At 43.7% G+C, this 19,553-nt stretch overlaps 2 protein-coding genes across 4 annotated transcripts in view; one reads left to right on the top strand and one right to left on the bottom strand.

Moving 5' to 3' along the window:
- The window catches only part of CMKLR2 (chemerin chemokine-like receptor 2), a 47,064-nt gene that overhangs the window by 22,590 nt on the left and 4,921 nt on the right, over positions 1–19,553 (top strand). For 2 of the 3 annotated variants that reach the window (XM_047873119.1, XM_047873118.1), the window contains exon 3: positions 11,635–11,707. The gene's annotated coding sequence lies outside the window, so the exon portion shown is untranslated. Of the gene's footprint in view, positions 1–4,611; positions 4,697–11,634; positions 11,708–19,553 lie in introns of those variants that run through there. The other variant, XM_047873117.1, reaches the window with a different exon arrangement.
- EEF1B2 (eukaryotic translation elongation factor 1 beta 2) overlaps positions 2,196–19,553 on the bottom strand; it is a 31,777-nt gene continuing 14,419 nt past the window's right edge. The window contains exon 7 of the mRNA XM_047873121.1: positions 2,196–2,225. Coding sequence (XP_047729077.1) covers positions 2,217–2,225 — 9 coding nt within the window. The 3' untranslated portion in view covers positions 2,196–2,216. The remainder of the gene's footprint in view (positions 2,226–19,553) is intronic.

Below are 19,553 nucleotides of genomic sequence, written 5' to 3' on the forward strand. Positions count from 1 at the left end.
TCCAGAAGGCCACATGCAAGTATAGGCTGTGCTCATGCCCAGGGTTCTGTACATGGCCAAGAAAGCCAGGAAAAGGCCCTAAGCTTTCACCTCTGGATGACCTTGAAGGTTCTGCAAGCAGAAAATAGAGGCTAAAGCGGAGCTGAAAAGTGTGCCCCCAACATGCAGACAGAGCCCCTCACCAAAACCTGGAGACTTATTGGTTCCAGGCATTTAAGGAAATTTCCAGGTCCTACATTATATATTCTGAGCTTTGCATGGTGGTAACAACAAAGGAAAGGTTGCATAAGCCATGGGACAGTCTACAGCTTTGACGTCTCTCTGGATTCCTGATCCCTCCATTTCAGTTCAGGCCACTAAGAATTTTCCTTTCTTTCTTGCCAGTTCAGCCATAATTTAAAAAGATGATTTTCGGGGATACCTGGGTGGCGCAGTCGGTTAAGCGTCCAACTCTTGATTTCAGCTCAGGTCATGATCTCGCGGTTCCTGAGCTCAAGCCCCACATCGGGCTCTGCACTGACGGTACAGAGTCTGCTTGGGATTCTCTCTCTGTCTCTGTCTCTCTATCTGCTCCTCCCCCTCTTGCATGTGCACGCTGTGCCTCAAAATAAATAAATAAGCTTTAAATAAATAAAACTTTGTCAGCACAGAGCCCGATGCTGGGCTCGAACCCCCAAACTCACGAACCCACAAACCGTGAGATCATGACCTGAGCTGAAGTTGGATGCTTAACTGACCCAGCCACTAGGTGCCTCTGTTTAATCTAGTGTTTTAGAGGTTTTGTAGTGAAAAGTGCTTTAAAAATATCCAGAGTAGCTAGAGTACCATACTGCCAGCAACATAACTCCACCAAGCTTTTGAGCTACTAATAGCCTTCCTAAGAAGGTTCTACCTACAGGGCCACTTCACAACTGAACGAATGTATTAAGGCACAAAAAGTTATGTAGACCGCAGTGACTACATTGTTGGAGAGTTCCATGGTCTTTTTCTGCTATTCAGCTTCAGAGCCAGGCTCGAACCAGCTCCTTTTCTCTCCTTATCTTTGAGGGGCCCCACCAACTCAGACACCTTCTGCTCCCGCCATAGCTGACTCGGCCCACTTCTCTCGTCGCACATCTCTCCAACTGCCATACTTTTTGCTCCACAAACATTTAGTTTTATCTTCAATCTTTTACTGTTAATCACTAGAGGAGAACAGCAAATAACAGAAACACGGTCAATATGAGAAATTTACAAGCATTTCATAATTTTACGAAAGGTCTTAGAATCATGGTCCTGATTTCCTTCTAGAATGAGTTTTTGTCTTTCTGATTTTATTCTTTTAGGGAGTTGTTCTATATTTAGGTGAAGGCCCCAGGGATCCTGTTTTCAAAAATGACCCTTCTTCCTCAATTGAAGACACACGGGTCTGTGGATGCTATCAAGGCAGAACAATATGTATCCGTCTCCTCTCCAGAAGACATTTGGTACCTCTGAGAATCACCAGATTGAATTATCCCCAAATCAGTCGTCCTTTGTCCTGATCAGGAATATTATGGCCATTATTTATAATCCTATTATTAGATGATCAAAACACCTACATATAACCTAGACTTTGATAGTGGCCCTACTTTTAACCACCTGGTTAACGCAAGGCTTCATTTCCTTCTGCAACATTGATTTCATAATATGTTAGGGCTTTTTCCTCTTCGCCTTTTATTTTTTAGCCTTTTTCCCTATTTTCCATCTTATTGTCTCTCTGTGCTACATTTTAGGTACCTGCTTCACATATATCTTCTTTTTTTTCCTTTTTAAGTTTATTTATTTATTTTGAGGGAGAGACAGCACAAGTAGGGGAGGGGCAGAGACAGAGGGAGAGAGAGAGTCCCAAGCAGGCTCTGCACTGGCAGAGAGAGGGGCTTGAACCCATGAAACCATGAGGTCATGACCTGAGCCAAAATCAAGAGTCAGACGCTTAACTGACTGAGCCACCCAGGCGCCCCCAGATATATCTTCAGGTTTACAGTCTCCCTTTGGCTGGGTCTACGCTATTATTTTATGCATCCAATAACATAAATTTCAATATTAACTTTGTAATTGCTAGAAGTCCTGCATGGTTCTTTATAAAACTTTCTTGGCCAAAGTAAATATTCTGCCTAAAATCCTAGTAATATTAGTGCTTCTGTCTTTAGTATTTAGGTATTTATTTCGACCCATCCTCCTCGGCATTCAGATATTTATAAGTGCTCCACTTTACGTTTTTTTCATGTATAAAACGAAAGGAGTAGATTTAAATTGTCTCTGACATCTCATTTCACTTTAATAGACTACAATTCTGTGATCTTTAGCCATACTAACTTCACTGTCTTTCTTTCTTTTTCTTTTTAATGTTCATTCATTTATTTTGAGAGAGAGGGAGTGGGAGAGGGGCAGAGAGAGAGAGAGAGAGAGTCCCAAGCAGGCTCCACACTGTCAGCACAGTCCCTGACGCAGGGCTCAGTCCCGCAAACTATGAGATCATGACCTAAGCTGAAATCAAGAGTCCTACGCTTCACTGACTGAGCCCCCCGGGTGCCCCTACTTCACCTTCTTCCAAAGAGATTAAAGAATGAAAATTGGTTTGTAAAGGGAGCACTCCCATTTCCCCAACTAAAAATGGCAAGTTGCAACAGATGAAAAGAAATAGACATGGCAGCCACATCTTTGGGAGTCAAAATGAGAAATAAGAAAAGTGTGTCCCTTCACAGTACATTACACGTGAAAGAAATTTTATACTGTCCTCTCCTTTTATCCTTCATGCCACCCCACCCCTCCAAGAACACTTAGTGAAGGCAGCACGGCATATATTCATTGATCGGGAAATTACCGCTAAGCCACAGAATCAGAACTGTACATTCTGACCAATGGCCAGGAGAGCCATCGAACTGTATCCGGTACAACATTAGAGTAACCCAAACAGAGTTTCAGGGTTGGCGGTACTTTAGACATCATCAAGCAAGCCCAGTCACACTGAATTCCTGGTGTCCTCCTACAAAACCCTCGATCTGTGGTTGCCTCATTAAACATCTCCAAGTATGAGAAATGTGCCATCATCTGACCCAGTTCTGTACTAGTATGAAAGCTCCACGGGTTCTGTTCACCACAAGTCACTACTCTTTCTTCAGGGCCCAGAACACATAGCAGATGCTCAATAAATATTTTAAAAGATGTTTTCTGATAAAGGGCTCCTGGGTGGCTCAGTCGGTTTAATTAAGCGTCTGACTCTTGACTTCGGCTCAGGTCAGGATCTCACAGTTGGCGAGATGGAGCCCTGCGTTGGGCTCTGTGCTGACAGCACAGAGCCTGTTTGGGCCCTCTCTCCCTCTCTCTCTGCCTCTCTCTCTTTCACTCAAAATAAATCAAAATAAACATTAAAAAATAATTTTTGTGAGAAATATTTTTTAAATGAATAAATGCCAATTTTTAACCACTATAGTCTTCAGAAAGTTTGCCTTCTGTTGAGCTCAAATATCTGTTTCTCTCATGTCCTTAGTTTTGCTCTCCAGCCAGATAAATTTCCCTCATCTGCATGCCAGACCTTGACCCGCTTGAAAAAGTGATCCTACCCAGGGGCGCTGGGCTGGCTCAGTCAGAAGAGCAAGCCACTCTTGATCTTGGGGTCATGAGTTCGAGCCCCATGTTGGGTGCAGAGATTACTAAAAAAATAAATTAAAAAAAGGTTATCCTGTTCTTTCTTTTCCAGAATAAATAGCTTCCACCAATTGATTCAGTGTTCCTCAACATGATACAGTTTTAAGCTTTCCCTCCACCCTGTTCTCTCTTTTCTGGACATGCTCCAGTTTACCATCGTTCCTCTTAAACTGTAATTCTCAGAACAGAATACAACAACCCCGGGTGCAACCTGACCAGTTCAAACAGAGTTGGACAAACACTCCCTCAATTCTATTAAAAGAGCTCCAGGGAAAATTCACAGGGTTTTGTTTGTTTGTTTTTCTTCTTTCTTTTTTTTTAAGCAGTCACATCCCTTTCTTGATTCACATTGAGCTCACGGTCAAGGAGAAATCTTGTGTTGATGCAGAAATTTAGCACGTCTAAATGTTGGAACCCGTTGCCCCAGAACACTAGTCTCCGTGCCTTTGGCGAGTGCCACACACTGTGGAAATGTGAGTGGAGGTGGTTGAGTGGGACCTTGCCCAGGTGGGCTACATCGACTCCCTTCTCTTAGGTGATAAGAAGGCACCCGGGTGGCTCAGGTGGTTAAGCGCCCGACCATTGACTTCGGCTCAGGTCATGATCTCACGGTTTGTGAGTTTAAGTAAGCCCTGCATTGGGCTGTCAGCGCAGAGCCTGCTTGGGATTCTGTCTCCCTGTCTCTGCCTCTCCCCCACTTGCTCTCTCTCTCTCAAATTAAATAAAAATAAACTTTAAAAAAAAGTATATTTTTTAAAAAAGCCCTGCAAAAGCCATTAGTCCATTTTTCTGTATCTCTTTGATGTAGGCTTACCAGATCCATCTAAGGAAAAAACTTCAGGGCCCATAACTGCTACCTAAGCACATTACCAGCTAGGAAAACCTGTCAGAGAAGATGATTTGCTTTGTACAGTAACTGACATAAAGTTCAACGTGGGTGTTGCTTAACAAGTGAATTCTGAAGTGAGAGAAGAGAGATCATTTCTAACGAACATTCTGAACACTGCCTTACGGTCTCATTTTCCAGGTGCGTATGGTGGAATTTGATTTTTGAGAAGTAATAGAAAGGCCATTCTGGATATCTTTTCAGAACCTTCAAAATTTTATTATCTTAATGGAGACAAAACTAAAGTGTCTTCAACCCAAGCTATCTATGATTACTGTTAATGTGATTCTGCATGGTGGTTTTGAAGATAAATGTAGCAGTCAGAGAAAGACAAATACCGTATGATTTCACTCATATGCGGAATTTAAGAAACACAACAGATGAACATAGGGGAAGGGAAGAAAAAATAAGATGAAAACAGAGAGGAAGGCAAACGATAAGAGACTCAGATACAGAGAATAAATTGAGGGTTGCTGGAGGGGTGTTGGGAAGGGGGGGTAAATGGGGGATGGGTAGGGGGAGGAGCTAAATGGGTGATGGGCATTAAGGAGGGCACCTGTTAAGATGAGCACTGGGTGTTATATGTAAGTGATGAATCACTAAATTCTACTCCTGAAACCATAATTACACTATATGTTAACTAGGATTAAATTAGGAAAAAAAAGATGAATTTAAAATTGCCGTGCCTTTTCTGCTTTTAATAATTTTTGATAGTTGGACTTTAGGCTTAAAATGGTTTGTCTGACTTTGTCTTGTTAGAGAAAATCTGTGATGAACAGAAAAGATACAGGAACCTGTTCTAAAAGTAGAATTTAATTTTTTTTTTATTAGTATTATATCAAGTGCTTTGTTACTGAGTTCCTTCCAAGTTCCTTGCCAGGAGATTAACTGCTTGTGTTATATTTCAATGAAGATACATTATGTTACTTGGATAGGTGCTGATCTGAGTACCTGTGAAACCCTTGGCTTTTGAGTTATCCAAAGTACTGAGCAGTAGGAACAGTGGATACATACATACGTCCATTCTTTCTCATGAGCCACCATGCTTAATGACCTTCACAAGACCCCATTTCTTTTCCTCAAGTACTACACCTCTGTTTCTGGGTCAGCATGAGTCCTATCAAATATGAAAGAAAGATACTAAATAAATGCAAATTCTTTTACTGTATAGTTACTGGGTCCGGGACCAATTTACAAAATAATGTAGTTAAGAGGCCTCAGAAGTGGTTCTTTCCTCTCTCTTTTCTACCGCTCTAGAGCGTTAAGTAAACGGAAAAGATGCCAATTATAAAATGAGCCAAGAACAAGGGAAAGCTCTTAAAATACAGTCATAAGTTTTACCACTGAACTGCAATCTATTGCTTCCTTCCTTCCTCCCTTATTCCTTCCTTCTACCCTCTCTTCCTTTTCTCCTTCCTTCCTTCTCTCCCTCCTTCCTCCTTCCTTCCTTCTTTCCTTCCTTCCTTTTGTCCTTCCTTCTTTTCTTTTTCTCTTTCTTTCTTAGTCAAGGAAAGAAAAGGAGAAAATATAAATGCTTTCTCTCCTTACCTTCTAGCTATGCAAACTTAGGCAGGAAGAACTAGTTAGGAAGTGGAGATTCTATTTCTCCTGCAGCTCTCCAGCTGTTTTGGGTACGGTTGCATGTTTATAATTTTTTTCTCACAGATGTTACATTTTATAAAATCTGACTCATTAGGGTGGTACTAGTATCTTTAGATGGAAAGAAATCCCTGAGGGCTGGATGATTACACAAGTCTGCTTCACTAAAGACCTGAAATATTTGAATAGAATATTTCCCAGAAAAAAAAAAAAGAAGCAATAAGAATTTGCCATAATTAAATAAATCAAAGAGCAATGATTTCAAATTCTTTTTTTTTTTTTTATGGGAAGAATGAAGGACGGATAATATTCTTGTTTGGGGAGGCTTGATTTTTATTTGCAGAATGTTTTTTTTTTTAATCTTTTTTTTTTAACGTTTATTTATTTTTGAGACAGAGAGAGACAGAGCATGAACGGGGGAGGGTCAGAGAGAGGGAGACACAGAATCTGAAACAGGCTCCAGGCTCTGAGCCGTCAGCACAGAGCCCGACGCGGGGCTCAAACTCACGGACCGCGAGATTATGACCTGAGCCGAAGTCGGCCGCTTAACCAACTGAGCCACCCAGGCGCCCCTGCAGAATGTTTTTAATTTGTGTGGACTTTTCATTTTGGAACTTGGGTCTATAATTTTGTTTCAGTGTGCAACAAACCCCCCCCCCCCCCCCATTTATTAGAAGACACTTTTCCAATGCCCACTCTGTGCAAAGCACTGGATTTGGTGCTGCTTGGAGTAGTAAAAGACCTAGAATACACTGTCTTGCCATCTTTTAGCTTCTCATAAAAGTCTACAATTAAATGTCACCGGGGCACCTGGGTGGCTCAGTCAGTTGAGCGTCTGACTCTTGGTTTCAGCTCAGGTCGTGATCCCGCCATTTATGGGTTTGAGCCCCACGTCAGGCTCCGCGCTGCCAGTGCAGAGCCTTCTTGGGATTCTCTCTTCCTCTCTCTCTGTCTCTCTGCGCCCCTTGAGCACTCTCTCTCTCTCTCTCTTTTTCTCACAAATGATTAAATAAGCTTAAAAAATTAAAAAAAAATTTTTTTTTTCAACGTTTATTTATTTTTGGGACAGAGAGAGACAGAGCATGAACGGGGGAGGGGCAGAGAGAGAGGGAGACACAGAATCGGAAACAGGCTCCAGGCTCTGAGCCATCAGCCCAGAGCCTGACGCGGGGCTCGAACTCCCGGACCGCGAGATCGTGACCTGAGCTGAAGTCGGACGCTTAACCGACTGCGCCACCCAGGCACCCCAAAAACATTTTTTTAAATAAAATTAGATGAGATGCCTGGGATCCCAAATGGGAAGGGGACTCATCCAAAGTCCTGCATCTGGCGACACACAGAACTAAGACTTGGTGTCTCCTTAGTTCCAGTGCTCTTTCAACACACCAGGCTACTTAGTACCTGTGGACTTAAGTGGCAGGGCCAGCACCAGGGTGAGTCAACTGATGCAAAATTGTACAAAGTACCAAAAACTGCAAAATGAATGCAAAAAAAAAATCTGCTGAACAAAATACCAAAATTTTAAGTGAAGTCAGGATCTGGCCCTACACTTGTCTGACCCCGCCTCGCTTGCCTCACCCTAATCTTGGCCCTGTGCCGTGCAATCTGAACTTTTGGGTGGACCAAGGGGGACAAACGATAAGGAAACATTCCCATAAGTGGGATAGTTGTAAAGTATTATTGTAATTGTAAGTTGCAAAGGAGTCCTTGAATTAATTTATAGAGTGAGATATCCAGATGTTCAGAGATAGATCACAAACTATCCACAGTAGTGTATTGAGGTAAATGGCTCTCATTTGTTTTAATAAGAAACAGACTGTAGGGCGCCTGGGTGGCTCAGTCGGTTGAGTGTCAGATTTCGGCTCGGGTCATGATCTCACAGCTCCTGAGTTTGAGCCCCGTGTTGGGCTCTGTGCTAACAGCTCAGAGCCTGGAGCCTGCTTTGGATTCTGTGTCTCCGTCTCTCTCTGCCCCTCCCCTGCTTGTGCTCTATCTGTCTCAATAAATAAAGAAACATTTGAAAAACTAAAAAAAAGGGGCGCCTGGGTGGCTCAGTCGGTTGAATGTCTGACTTCAGCTCAGGTCATGATCTCGTGGTTTACGGGTTCGAGCCCCGCGTCGGGCTCTGTGCTGACAGCTCAGAGCCTGGAGCCTGCTTCAGATTCTGTCTCCCTCTCTCTCCGCCCCTCTCCCCTCACACTCTGTCTCTCTCTCCTTCAAAAATAAATAAACGTCAAAAAAGAATTTTTTTTTTAAATAAAGAAAGAATGGTGTTAAAGACCCCTTCTTTGTGCATGCATCAGTGCCTTCTGGAACATCCCCAACCAGCAGCCTGCCTGTGCCGAGCCCCCTTAGTGCCCACCCAATGCGACGTATCTGTTTGCTCCATTTGCTGTTTGGTAGATTTTTTAACATTCTCTGTTTTGAACAGCTATAAATTCTAGCTTCTACGAAGCCAAATTTTCTTGGCTGTTATGCCAACATTTTTTTGTCCTAGCTCCAACATGAGAAACACAGTAATGTCTTACTTTTTCCTCCTCTTAAAGTATGTGAAGACAGCTATCAGACTCCTTCAGTTTTCCTTTCTCACTGGTTTCCTTCAGCCATTCCAGCAAAGATGTAACTTTTCAAGGGCCCTCGGTCTCCTAGGTCCTTCCTTTTACACTGCTTTCACCCTCCGGTGGTCTTTTCAGAATCTGTTTTGCCGACCTCAACAAACTACTCCTGATACAGATTGACCATGACAAAGTGGAGAGCTGAGGTTGCCAGCTTTGCAGTTATTAGCATGAAATAATTTTAAATGTTCATGACGAATGGCTCCAAACCATCAAAATAATGATTCTGGCACCCAACTGTTTGGTAATGACCAACTGGAAAGACTTCCAACTTAGGCTTTATTTTATCTTCCACGACTACACTTCATCCCACACTCCCTCCTACGTCCTCCCAGTTTGGTGGGGGGGTGTGGGGGGGGTAGGGGTGGGGGAGGCAAAACTATTGTCAGGCATTATATAAATATATATTGTAAGGCATAATCTTCCATGAATGGGAGGAAGTTCTAGCACCGTCGCCCTTCCCACCACCCCGCACATTTTTGCCGTTGTGTTGAAAAAAACATTACTGTTGCAACCAAAACCAGTTTCTCTTCCACCTCCACGACCAAGTTCACTTACTACCTCTCTGAATGATAAACAGTATTGTTTTGTGAAATGGCTGCAACTTGGGTCTATTCTACAAGTCCCTTGACTTTTGTTCCTTCTCCTGCAGGAGAATAGCCTTCTCTTTCGTTCACAGAGGAAATATCTTAATATAAATTAAAATAAGAATCCAATGGCTGCCCAGTCTCCACCCTAAACCCAGTATTGCCCCTATTCTGTAAATGTCATTGACAATATGTGATTAAGAAGCAAAATGTCTTTAGTGCCAAGTAATGATGAAATAGAATAGCAAACAGGTATGGTAGCTGCAGACTTCCACTGTGTGGCCCAAACTTTTCTGAATTTAAGCCATGGGTGGCATCTATTTATGAAAAGTTATGTACTCTGTGAGGTGCTCTAAAATCCATTCTTCAGGAGACACAACACTGCCAGGAGACACTAAAAAAGGATTAAAGCTTTGGTGTTGATTGTTTATATGAATGAAAATATCCCAAAACTGGGAAAACTCGGATCTCCAGTAGTGGTCTAGTCATATGCTCTACAAAAATATGGTTACACAAGTCCTGTGCCATCAAGGTTTTCTTTTTTTATTTTTATTTTTTAACGTTTATTTATTTTTGAGACAGAGAGAGACAAAGCATGAACGGGGGAGGCTCAGAGAGAGAGGGAGACACAGAATCTGAAACAGGCTCCAGGCTCTGAGGTGTCAGCACAGAGCCCGACGCGGGGCTCGAACTCACGGACCGCGAGATCGTGACCTGAGCAGAAGTCGGCCGCTTAACTGACTGAGCCACCCAGACGCCCCAAGGTTTTCAAATTCAGTACCCATATTCCTTCTGCTAAAAAATTACTTGAAAAATCCCTTTTCAAAGAAATACTGATTTGAGGAATTCTCTTTGCTGTGACTAAGGCTTTGAAACATTACATTATTGATGATGGTGATTCTCCCAGACTCTGAATAAAATTTGGAAAAAAGTGAGATAAAGACCTAGACTATGTTGGGGTACCTGGCTGGCTCAGTTGGTAGGGCATGTACATCTTGATCACAACTCTTGATCTCAGGGTCATGAGTTTGAGCCCCATGTTGGGCATAGAGCTCACATTAAAAAAAGAAAGAAAGAAAAATGTAAAAGACCTAGACTATATCTTTATTCAGAGGTAAATAAGTAGCTTTATAAACGACAGAAGTAAGAAGACTATAATGCTCTATGGTATTCTATGTTTTCACCACTCTTGGCCAGATTTGGGGATAATAATGGCAGCCCCCAACTCAAACACCTTCAGAAAACAGGCATCTAACAATGTGTGAACTCCATACAGATTCAATATTTTGAAAAATAAGAAGCCCACAAAACAAAACGAGTGTCTGTTTATTTATTTATATTTTTTAAAGGTTTTATTTATTTAAGTGATCTCTGCACTCAACATGGGGCTCCAACTCAGGACCCCGAGATCAAGAGTCGAATGCTCTTCTTTTTTTAAATGTTTGTTTGTTTTTGAGGGAGAGAGAGCGTGCAAGCAGGGGAGGGGCAGAGAGAAAGGGGGACAGAGGGTCCGAAGCAGGCTCTGCGCTGACAGTAGAGAGCCCGACGCGGGGCTCAAACCCACGAACCTCGAGGTCATGACCTGAGCCAAAGTCGGACACTCAACCGACTGAGCCACCCAGGTGCCCCAGGAGTCGAATGCCCTTCTTACAGGAGCCAGCCAGTTTCCCGCTCTGGTTAGTCCTGAACTGGTGATAATCCATAGCTACAATTACTGAACACGCTTAATGTGCCAGATACTGAGCCAAACCACCTTTTCAGGATTTCCTTTTGTGATTATCACAGCAACCCTATGAGTTAGTGCTATTACTATGCCCATTTGTCAAATGAGGAAACTGAGGTTTTGAGGGAATCACTGATTTGTCTAAGATACCACAGCTAGGAAGAGATGGGACTAGGATCTGACAACAGGCATTCTGATTCCAGAGCCCATAGACCACTTTATTGCTGGATATTTATTTCTTTATTAACTTCTTTGCGAGAGAGAGAGAGAGAGAGAGAGAGAGAGAGCACAAGAGTAAGCAGGGCCGGGGCAGAGAGAGAGAATCTCAAGCAGGCACTATGCACCGCGCCCAACGTGGGACTCAGTCCCGTGACTCTGGGATCCTGACCTGGGCGGAAATCAAGAGTCAGATACTCAACCGACTGAGCCGCCCAGGTGCCCCTATTGCTGGATATTTAAATTATATCTGTGTGTTAATTAGCTGAAAGTCTTGCAAAGAAATTAAGCCTAAAAGTTTCTCCCTGACCCAAGGTTAACCATTCTGTTTTCTCCCAGCCGTCCACAGGGCCATACGGATTGCATAAATCTGGATATTATCTTCTGGGTGGAGCATTAAAACAACTGAAACGTAAGTAGACATTGACTTTTCAAATATGTGCTTCATCTTCTTCAACTGTCCAAGTGAAGCGTGGGGGTTACACTTCTAGTCAGCCGGCAAGTGCCTTTTATGAAAAGACCTTGATCCCAACAGAACGAAATAGGTATCATTTCATTTCCACTCAATTCACTTGTGGTTTTTTTTCCCATAAAGGAAGAACTCTCTCCCAACCCCACTGCCTTTAAAAGTGAATAAAACATCTGTATGCCTAAAATTAGTTGGCTCTTCTATCTGAGGTGGACCTTAATGCCAGCTGAATAAAAAAGTTATTGTGAAGGTTAAACGCAGTTTAGCGAGGCTTCCTGAAAGCTTCTATTAATTTCCGAAGTGAACGTCTCTCAAACGATGTCTCCCTCATCTTTATTCTCACTCTCATGCCTAAGGCCCTTCCCTCTTTGTCTTCAATCGTGGCAACATTCTCCCAAACTGCTGCCGGATGATCCTTACAAAAACAAAGCTTTGGCGATGTCACTCCCAGCTACACACATTTTTATTCGTTCCCAACTGGCGCCGGAATGAAATCCAAATACTTAAGCACGACATTCAAAGGCCTTCGTTACCAGAACACTCCCTTTCTTTGAGCCAAACCAAAATACTCCCAGCCTCCTAGTATGCCAAGGGCGATCGTTATTTATCTTCGTGTCTGACATTAAGTAGTAGTAAACGACATAGGAACGACAGATAGGCAAGATGCTTCTCTATTCAGGTGTGTGTCATGCCAGGGCTTGGGATGGGAGAAGCTCTGTGGCAATCACTATTCTACCACCTCCCAAACAACAGGAGCCATCAATCTCACCCCCAGCCTTTAATTTCCATTTAAACTTCCCTGGCTTCCCTTAAACAATCAACAGGTGCCTTTAAAAAAACTTTGCCATACTTCAACATCTTCCAAGCAGAGACTGTTCAACCAAAGGGTAGCAAAATACTCTACTGGTGTCAGACATCTTGGGTATAATCTGGGGTGTGGTATAGAGTTTACATTTGATAGCTAGTGGAAAATACTGAGCAATGCTCCCAAATAACTCCCCCCAGCTCCCCTCCCTCCCCCGCCTGCCGACACACACATACACATATGCTTTTCAAAAAAATCTCTCTTCCCTAAGAAGACAGCCCTTGAAAAATAAAGTTTTGCTGGGTCACCGATCTGTGGTTTTCACCAGAGTTTCTCTGTCATGTCCATTGATCTGTTCCACTCATTTCTGTCATTCATTCAGAAGCAAAATACATGTCCCCTCAAGGTTTTCAAAGGAGACACATTCAGCTCTTCAATTCTTTTTTACCAGGTTTTTAGGGAACCCTACACGGGCAATCCACATAGACAAAGATCAACAACACCATATCCTTCTCTCTGTTCAAAGGAGTTTAGAGACTAAATTCTCTTAAGATTCTGTTAGGTGTACATTTTTGCAGTGGTCCATAAAAATCCATCTAACTCATCATTGTGGAACTAAATTAAACCCCCTTGCATTCACCAAATGTTCTGCCAGAAGGAATCCTTGTGTTTTGTCAAGGTAGATACACAAAATGTTTCCCTCTATCGCCAAGCCACAGTTAAAAGTTTAAAAGTTTAAAGCCACATTTAAAAGTTTAATGATACACATTTCTACCAGATGTCCTTCCCCCAAATCATCTGGGTTTTACAGACTATTTATCACCACACTTTTCTGCCAGGATTCTTGCAGTGAAATCTCTTTGTTCAGAAAAGAGTTCAGACTTTACTATCTATTAAATCTGAATTGATCAGAGACCAATTTATTTAATTAAAAATACAGTTCTCTGCTCCAGGACCAGACATTGGCCACTTGAGTATCTGGGTAAATGTAACCCAGGAATGTGATAACTTGGGTCCTCTCAGAATCCGAATCCCTGCAGTAAACATCGCTCTTCATACTGTTTGGAAACCAAACCACAAACCTCAGGGGTAGTCCTCCGACCTTTGCTCCACACCGAGCATTTATCACCCATTTCTAACAGACTTGATGGATCTGCATATATGCACACCCACCGCGTAGCCTGGCACCTAGTTAAGTGGCTTCTCAAGAGCTTTTACGGTCACGTATATCTGTTAGTCTTTATCTCAGGCACAGTTATTTATTTGCCTTTCAGCAGCACATATGGTTTAAGACAAATACAGTAGCTATTTCCTCTTTTCATGCAAGTCTGAACATCTCATCTTGACATTCTTATTGTGCTGTTCCAAGCATTTCCAAATTGAGAAAGCTATATGAGGTCTCAGTGGAAAGTCACTGCCAGCCAAGACTGTTTGCCTCTGCCTATGTAATAAATGACAGGGTTTCCTTTAAGCCCGGGTTCAAAGACTTAATTGGCTTGCTATTCATCTCCCTTTCTGGTTACGGCCCAGCAAGGCTCATTTCTATTGCCCAGATGTTTCTCCAGTTTCACCACTGAGTCTGATTGCCAGCCTTCCATCACTTCTCAAAAAACATGTGTGTTATGTGTGTGTGTGTGTGCATGTACCCACATGATTAGATTGAGGACACATTTTTTCATGCTTTCTTTTTGTCTCTCTTTTTGCTCTTTGTTTTTAAAAAAAAATTTTTTTTTAACATTTATTTATTGTTGAGAGACAGAGAGAGACAGAGCACGAGAAGGGGTGGGGCAGAGAGATAGGGGGACACAGAATCCGAAGCAGGTTCCAGGCTCTGAGCTGTCAGCACAGAGCCCCACGTGGGGCTCGAACCCCTAAACCGTGAGATCACCACCCCAGCCGAAGTCAGATGCTTGACCGACTGAGCCACCCAGGTGCCCCGAGATTGCAGGTGTAATTTTGAGATTGCATTATCCATACTTTATTTGTACTCTGTCTCGTATGTGTACAGTTTTATTTTGCAATCATTTTATTTCTTTCTAGATACAGGGCACAGTGTTAAGCAAAGATTACAAATTCAAGTGCTGACAGTATTCTTGAAAGTATCATAAATGAGTGATTTGGAAATGGTGGTGACTATGGCAAATCAGAAAGTACACTTCTCATCTAAAGAGGAATGGAGGGGCGCCTGGGTGGCTCAGTCGGTTAAGCGTCCGACATCGGCTCAGGTCCTGATCTCGCGGTTCGCGAGTTCGAGCCCCGCGGCGGGCTCTGTGCTGACAGCTCAGAGCCTCGAGCCTGCTTTGGATCTGTGTCTCCCTCTCTCTCTGCCCCTCCCCTGCTCACGGTCTGTCTCTCTCTGTCTCTCAATAATAAATAAATGTTAAAAAAAATTTTTTTAAGAGGAATGGAAATGCTGCTTTGGGTAAGAGAGACTCCCCCCTTACAAAGGCAGCTTCTTCCTCTTTCTGCTGTCCCTAAGGGAAGATTCCCCGCTTTCTCTCTGCCAGTACGTTTCCAGGAGCCATGACCATTGCTAAGAGTAGCTCCTTCCTTGAGGGTTTCTTACAGCCTCCCTTTACGGGAGGCGGGCACTGCTAGGTCTCCAGCCCAGTGCTTCAAGGCAAGGTCTAGAGGAGCTAAGTTAGTTAGGATACAGGCCCCGCTGCTTTACCAGGAGCCCAAAACAATAGTGGGGCAAATATTTTCTCACTTAGTCACGTAGAGAAAGGAAGTCCGAAGAGGTAGGGCCTCTCTGCTCCTTGAGGTCATCTGACGGCCCAAGCTGCTTCTAGCTTATGAAAAAAACATGTTTCCCTCATCCACGTGGTACGAGATAGCTCCTCATTGGATCCATGTCCCAGCCAATGAGAAGAGGGAACACAGGGTGGTAGAGGGCCTTAGACTCTGGGACAGAGGGCCCCTTAAAAGCTGGGGGTCCTTTTTGACGCTCCTCTTTCACACCTGATCCACCAAGGAACCTATGGATTCTGGCTTCCAAACAGAGATAGGATTCAGCCCCGGGACACCCGGGTGGCTCAGCCGGTTAAGATTCCGACTCTTGGTTTTGGCTCAGGTCATGATCTCGTGGTTCGTGAGTTTCAGTCCTGCCGTGGGCTCTGCGCTGACAGTGTGGAGACTGGGATTCTGTCTCTCCTTCTCTCTCTGCCCCTCCCCCACCCCTCTCTTTCGATCTCAAAATAAATAAACGTAAAAAAAAAAAAAAAAAAAAGGAATCCAGTCCTTTCTCATCACTTCTGCTACCACCCTTATCCAAGCCACTCTCCTCTCTGACCAGGTGTCTCGCAATAATCTTCTAACGGGTCTTGCTACTTTTATATTCGCTTGGCCGCACTGCCACCACCACACGCAAGAGTCTATTCCCAGCAGAGCAGAAGGAGGCATTGTTTGATAATAGAAACAGATTACATTTCACCTCTGCTCAAAATCCTTCATTGGCGGCCCATTTCCCTTAGAGTGTAAGCCAGAGTCCCTCAGCGGCCTTCAACCGTCCACACAACCTGACCTCCCACGCATCCTTCTTGTTTCCTTTCTTCTACTCTTCCCCTTGCTCCCATCGCTCACCCTATTCTAGCTCTACTGGCATCTTTACTGTTTCTGGAATATGTCAGAGGCGCTTCTGCCGTAGGCTTTTGCACTGGCTGTTCCCTCTGCCTGGAACACTCTCGCCTACAAGATCCACATAACAAACTCCCTTACCCCGTGCCCCCCGTCTTTTGTGGTTGCCATCTTCTCAAAGAGTCCTTCTCTGTCCACTCCACTGAAAGTTAAAAGCACCTTACCTTTTACCTTTATTCTGTTCTTTTCCCCCCAGTTTTTTCTATAGCCCTTACCACCTTTTAACACATCATGTCATTTGCTTTTTTATTGTCTATCCCCTTCTGCTAGAATCTAAAAACTAAGAGGGAAGAAATAATTGTCTCATGTAGTGAAGAAGCACAATTAACTAGAATAGTCCCTGAGAAATGGAGGCGTTTACTAAATACGTACTGAAATGATCTTGTGGTTCATGAGTTCGAGTCCCACATGGGGCTCTGTGCTGACAGCTCAGAGCCTGGAGCCTGCTCCAGACTGTGTCTCCCTCTTTCTCTGTCCCTCCCCTGCTCATGGTCTGCATGTCTCTGTCTCTGTCTCTCTCTCAAAAATAAATAAACATTGAAAAAAATTTTTTTAAATACGTACTGAATGAATGAGTGATTACAATTCAGAAATGGTGGCTGCCAGCACTAGGTTAATGTTATGGGTTGAATTGTGGCCGCCCCAAAAAGATATGTTGACGTCTTAACCCCCAGTATCTCACAATGTGATCTTATTTGGAATTAGGGTGTTTACAGAGGTCATCAAGTTAAAACGAGGTCATTAGGGTAGGTCGTAATCCGGTATGACCAGTAGCCTTATAAAAGGGGGAAATTTGGACACAGAGACTCACACAGGGAGAACGCCATGTGGTGATGAAGGCAGATATTAGGGTGTCACATGTACAAGCCAAGAAATGCCAAAGTTTTCCAGCAAACCACCATAAGCTAGGGAAGATTCTCCCTCACAGACCTCCCTCAGAAGGAAACGACCCTGCCTGCACCTCACTTCAGACTTCCAGCTTCCAGATTGTGAGACAAAAAATTTGTTTTAACATTTTTGGATTTTTTTTTAAAGTTTATTTAGTTATTTTAAGAGACAGAGAGAGAGAGCATGGGAGGGGCTGAGAGAGAGAGAGAGGGAGAAAGAGAATCCCAAGCAGGCTCAGCACTGTCCGTGCAGAGCCCGCTGCGGGGCTCGATCTCACGAACTGTGAGATCATGACTCGAGCCAAAATCTAGAGTTGGCTGCTTAACCGACTGAGCTAGCCAGGCGCCCCTAAAATTTTAAGATTTTAAGTTTAGAGCACTTGGTCTTGTCAACCCTATGAAACTAATATAGTTGCTAGATAGGTGGGTAGGTGTGAGACTTGGAAACTTAATTAGGTCCGGAGGTGCCTATAAACTAAAGCAACATATCAGCAAGGTATAAGAATTATACAAGATTGGGGCGCCTGGGTGGCTCAGTCGGTTGAGCATCCGACTTCGGCTCAGGCCACGATCCCGCGGTCCGTGAGTTCGAGCCCCGCGTCGGGCTCTGCGCTGACCGCTCAGAGCCTGGAGCCAGTTTCGGATTCTGTGTCTCCCTCTCTCTGCCCCTCCCCCATTCATGCTCTGTCTCTCTCTGTCTCGAGAATAAATTAACGTTAAAAAAAAAAAAAGAATTATACAAGAATAGGTCCTTAAGGGTTAACTGTCTGTCCAAGTTCTCAGGAGGACAGTTGCTGAACTCTGCCTTACTTCTCTCTTTTCTCCATCCTACCCCCACCCCTCACCATCATCACCACACAAAAAAATCTGCTCTAAATCGTAGGGGAATTCCTAGATTATATTCCCTGTGAGGGTGTCAGCTGGGCAACATTTAGCAACTCTTGAAGATCTTTCTCCAGCTTGCACTAACTGGGCGTTGTGTCTAGTCAACTCATCTGCTTTCTGGAAGATTGGGAACCTCTGTGAACCTCAGGGTTTTCTGTTCGAAGGGATTCTGAAACGGACGAGCTAGAGCACTCATTTGCAAGGTGCTGCCCCCCTCCACCAAGAGAACTGGGAAAAGAGGTGGTTGGTGTCGTTCGGCAGGTCCTATGATCATTCTGGCCCAGTAGGGTCAGTAATGGCATTGGAAGGGAGAGATTTCTGACTTTTGGTGAGCATAATCGTTGTAGTGCAGTTAGGGGTCTTCCACTGGCTTTCTGTGTTTGGAGAATGAGGTTCCTTCTGCCTCCTGCTTGGGATTTTGTAAAGTGATTTAGACTGCCACCTGGGTGGACCATTGGGCTGCAGAATTCCTAACAGCCTAAAAGGTCATAACCACCAGGAAGGTGAGGGTGTCCCAGTATATAGGCAGAAAACCAAGACAGGGAGTTAGACATTAGGCTAGAAAAGATTTGACACAGAGGAGGGTCAGGGACCAGAAGCGGTGGGCAGAGTTAGATCCCAGACCTGCAAGCAAAGGGCGGCAAGAAAGAAGCCAATTCTTGCTCCCTGAAGTAGGATACATGAAGGAAAAGACCGGGTGTCAAGAGAAAAGCCAAGATCCTGGGGGTGCTCAAGGTCAGAGAGACTCTGGCGATGACGGTGACTTGGGGGTGAACTCACAAACTCTCCTGTTGCCTTTGGTTCTGAACGGGGTTTGTAGCAGAGCCAATCATTTCTTCAGCCCTTGTTAAGCACCTGTGATATGTTAAGACTTGTGCTAGGGACCGTGGGTTTCAGAGGTGACAGGCATTGTTCTCAAGGAATTGAGAGTTTGGTAGGGCAGAAATCAATGATAAACCAATGACAATATAGTATATTAAGTACAATAAGAGCACAGTGTCGTACACTGTTGTAGTAGCTAAGAGCTCAGGCTCTGTTTTCAACAGATCTGAATTTAGATCCTGACTCTCCGGTTATTGGTTGTGTGATCCTGAGAAACTCACTAAGCTTCTTCAAACATCAGTATCCTTTCTTGTAAATGGGAATAGTAATAGGACCACTTACCCACTTTATAAGAGTCTTATGAGAATCAAGTTATATCATACATGCCTGGCACCAAAACAATTCCCAATAACATTGACTATTATTTATAATAATAGTTCTTCTTATTATAATTATCTGGGGGAAGGTGATGTCAAGAAATGTTTCTAGGAAAAAGTGGCATTTGAGCTGAATATTGAAAAATAAAGAAGGGTGGCTGGGTCTGGGAGGATGCTAATGAATTGCTTTTAGTTAAAAAAAAAAATTTTTTTTTAATGTTTATTCACTTCTTTGAAAGAGAGAGACAGAGCACAAGCAGGGTTGGGGTGGAGAGAGAGGGGGACACAGAATCTGAAGCAGGCTCCAGGCTCTAAGCTGTCAGCACAGAGCCTGACGCGGGGCTCGAACCCATGGGCTGTGAGATCATGACCTGAGC

This window comes from Prionailurus viverrinus, chromosome C1 (genome assembly GCF_022837055.1).
Source record: "Prionailurus viverrinus isolate Anna chromosome C1, UM_Priviv_1.0, whole genome shotgun sequence".
NCBI lineage: Eukaryota > Metazoa > Chordata > Mammalia > Carnivora > Felidae > Prionailurus > Prionailurus viverrinus.